Source organism: Pomacea canaliculata, linkage group LG2 (genome assembly GCF_003073045.1).
Source record: "Pomacea canaliculata isolate SZHN2017 linkage group LG2, ASM307304v1, whole genome shotgun sequence".
Classification (NCBI taxonomy): domain Eukaryota; kingdom Metazoa; phylum Mollusca; class Gastropoda; order Architaenioglossa; family Ampullariidae; genus Pomacea; species Pomacea canaliculata.
In genome coordinates, this window is record NC_037591.1 from 38446864 (window position 1) to 38450737 (window position 3874).

The 3874-nt window shown below is 43.3% G+C and overlaps 1 protein-coding gene across 1 annotated transcript; it reads left to right on the forward strand.

Annotated features, from left to right (window-relative positions):
* Positions 1 to 476: 476 nt before the first annotated feature.
* On the forward strand, positions 477 to 2888 carry LOC112556663. The gene is made up of 3 exons (XM_025225868.1): positions 477 to 572; positions 1059 to 1273; positions 1757 to 2888. Exons 1-3 carry the CDS (start codon positions 488 to 490, stop codon positions 2300 to 2302), a joined length of 846 nt encoding a protein of 281 aa, XP_025081653.1. The 5' UTR covers positions 477 to 487; the 3' UTR covers positions 2303 to 2888.
* The last annotated feature ends 986 nt before the right edge of the window (positions 2889 to 3874 follow it).

Below are 3874 nucleotides of genomic sequence, written 5' to 3' on the forward strand. Positions count from 1 at the left end.
GCAAACCAATATTGTTCCAAAGTATTTAACATGGCTTTTGACAGATTCGAGTTCCTGTCAACCCGAGTCATTCTCAGAACACAATGACCTAATGCCAGGAATGAGGTGGACAAGTTTATTCATGTGCTGTATTCGATTACAATTTTTATTGGTATATTTGTGTATCTTTGGTGGGTAATGCACTATACAAACCAACTAATTACTAGGAGTTGGCATTTTTAATTTATTAGTTTTTGCAGAAGGTAAGGGACTAGTGGAGTACTTCCGAACGTGTGACAGTTGTTGACATCATCAATATTTATTGAGTTATTGTACTCTAACAGAGGTCCCCCGAGAGCAGCAGCAGCAGCAAACCGGAGGAGACGAAGGGCCGTGAATCCGACGAAGACAACAAACACCTCGCAGCCTCAGTGCTAGCAGTCTGGTCAGAACCTGCCACCCGAGAAAGAAGACAATGCATATTTCAGAAGCAGACACACGTTCAAGAATGCAGAAACTTTTGGCACGAAGACGAGGAGAAAAAGAGAAAAAACCTGTTAAACGGGCGACGACGGCAAGCGAGCCGACAATGAGTAAGTCATCTGACACATTAGCACAGGGCACGAGCGATTAATTAACAAGCGCATATTATTTCCCTCAGTTTAAAACGATCATCATCATCATCATCATCATCAGCAGCAGCAGCAGCAGCAGCAGCAGCAGAGACGTTGTCGTCACGCAGACAAGTAATGAAAAAATATCCATGCCATTTTATTTCCTTGCAACAAAAAATAACTTTTATGGCTAAGCACAACAATTCTCACACTTAACGGTCAGGAAGACAGCAGACATTTGCAGGCTGGATTGACTGACCAGATGAAAGGGTGCACACGTCGGGTTGCTACGGGCAAAGCAATCACCTGCACACTGCTCAATGATCCGAGCGATTGCTCACACTCTGGGGGTGTGTGTGTGTGTTTGTGTGTGTGTGTGTTTGTGTGTGTGTGTGTGTTTGTGTGTTTGTGTGTGTTTGTGGGTGTGTGTGTTTGTGTGTGTGTGGGATGAATTACATTTTCCAGTCTCGCAGCTGGACGTACGACTGCAGGCTCTGGACCAGGCCATTAACCGCGATTTCCATGACGACCTCCTCATGGCCCGACAGATGACGATGCCCAGGTTGTTCCAGCGGTCACCCAAGCTACAGGCGCGCTGGAAGGTGATGCATGACGTGAGGATGTTACAGGATATCCTGGTCGGCATGCGCTGTGCACGTGAGCGGCGAGAAGAAGAAAAGGTTTGATGAGTTCTTCCTTGATTCACATCGATTACTATTATATATATACTTACATATTTTCACCTCGGTTATATATAAATAACGGGCCCGAATCATTTTTCGTATCTTCCTCGCTTCCTCAATCAATCAATCAATCAGATATTCTCTTACTGCCTCTTTCTTCTTCTTACACGTCACCCATGTTTACATTTCTCTGTTATATTTTTGTTAGATTCATTATATTTATACAGTGTGTGTGATACGTGTTATATTTATTCAATATGCTAAATGTTGTAGTAATTTTTACTACATTTGACATCCTGATACACTTATTTGATATGTCTAGTGACATTTGTATTTATCGGTTCTAAAGCTTGAGTGGGAGAGTAGGTATTAAGTAACTGAGTGGGTGGGCAGGTGGGTTGACTGGTCAAGGCAGCCTGTGAAAATCTGAGCTGAAAATATCAAAATGAATAAATTCTATGGATTGTCTTTGCTCCTAAGAGAAAAGAAAGAGAGCGGGATGCACTTCAAGCTGCTGAAGAAGCACAGGACGAACCCACAGCTGACGACTCGCAGGAAAAGGAAGACACCCAAACATCCGAGTCTTCAAAGGAATCACCGGACCACCCTTCTGACATCACGATAGCGGTGATACACGCCGAAGACCCACCAACAGCAGGTGACGAGGGCTCTGCTCATACAGGAGACGAGCCTGGCGCAGGACCGGCTGCCCTGGATGTCCCCAAGGAAGGACAGAAGACCGTTGCCCTGTCTACGTCCCAAGTCAGAACTGCAACCAGTCGCGTGGGATCTCGTAGTCGCCTTGAAAGAAGTTACACGACAGTGCCCTTCCAGCTACCCCCAAGTACATCGTTTGCCGGCAGACGACAACCACCATCATCCCAGCAACAAACAACAACTGGTCGGTTGCGGCGGACCATCACTTCACTGTCCATGTCACGTGGCCGACGTTCCTCTGCAACCAGAGTGTCCCCGGCCATGATGTGTCGCATCCAGGATGCGGAGAAGATTTATGGCGGTCAGTGACCGTTAGAAACGAGCAGTCTTGCTGAAAGCTGCTCCACATTTTTAAAAAAAAGCAGACTTTTTTTAAAAAATATGAAGATTCTATTACAATTTCAACATCTGCAAACGCATTTTATATCTGTGTAACTGGCGACTCAGAGATGGTGAATATCTATATTAACGACTTTTCCAATGAAAAGAAAAAGGATTCTATATATTTCAAATAAAATATGTCACTGCTCGTGATATCAAAAGATTGAAGAAATAAAAGTGAGTCCACCGTACTAACTTCAGTCGGATACCAAACATTTAAACCGCCCCTGGTATCTTTAGAGAGGTTTATGTGCTCGTCTGCTCGTCATTTAATTAATCAGAAGGTCGTTAATTCGAAGCCTTCTCGGGCCAGTGACTGGAAAACTTCCTTTGTCCAGCCAGGGTGCCAGGGAAGAAAGATGGCGCAAGGAAAAGGTTGGGGCTTGCTTTCAAGATCCCCTGTCCTCTACAGTTTACTGGCCATGAGACACTTACCGTTATGCCTTTTAAGACTGTGATAACCTTTCAACATCTATTTCTTATGATGGATTTGCAGACAGGAAATAAAAATATAATGATCAAAGACCTGTAGTGTCACGGTTCTTTGTGACTTTGGTAGGTTCTTTGCTTAGTAAGACCAACCTCTCACTAAAGACAGCTTGTTGGAGTTTTTTTCGATTCTGTCTTTCAAGCACATAAGCATACAAGATAAACCCAAATAAGAGACAGAATTTTTGTCTTATGAGAATTCCATTTCTTCTGGCGTCATTTTTTTCTCAAACAAATTTCCATCGCCAGACCAAACCATTGACAAACTTATGAATCGTTTAATCTTAAAAAAAATCAATTTGCTTTGTGATAATTCGAATTAGAGGTTCTTGAAAATAGCCGGATTTTATTGGTTTGGGGAGAAACAAACATCAAACAAACAAAAGTAACATATCTTTATCTGCATCTTCGTGATTGTGGATTCGTGTGTGTGTTTGAGAGAGAGTGCCGGGAAGAATAGGCACATTGACAGAGTGCAACCAAATTACATTTTTACCCAACGAACCCAAGTCGTTCCTAGCTATGGTTACCTCGAAGCAGTTCTTGTGTACTGCCATTTGAAGTCTCTGACTGTTGTCCTAGAGAGGACAGTAAGTAAAATATTAAAAGGAAGGACAGAAGTCTTTGAAGATGCCACGTAAATTATTAGCCCGCTTTGTGGGACTAAAGCCTTGCACCTGAAGAGTGTTTCTTAGGTACCCTGCGACACAGGTTAATTAATCATTGATGTCGGGTAACCACACAACGGCCTCATCTCTAAGGGCAAAGAACTGGGGTCAGCGTTAAGAACCTTAACCCCCAGCTGCGAGGGCATCGAGTCAAGAATTAATCAGTTAAAGAGATCGTAGAATCGAGGCGAACTGTTTGAAACTTCTGACAATGCTCTGATTCACTGCTTTGCTGCTTTAATTCTTTTTTAATTGAAAATGCCTTCTTTGCCAGACACTAGTGTATTAAAGGGCACTGAAGTGTGTCGGTAGCCGGACATCAAAACACTTAAACGGGGGAACA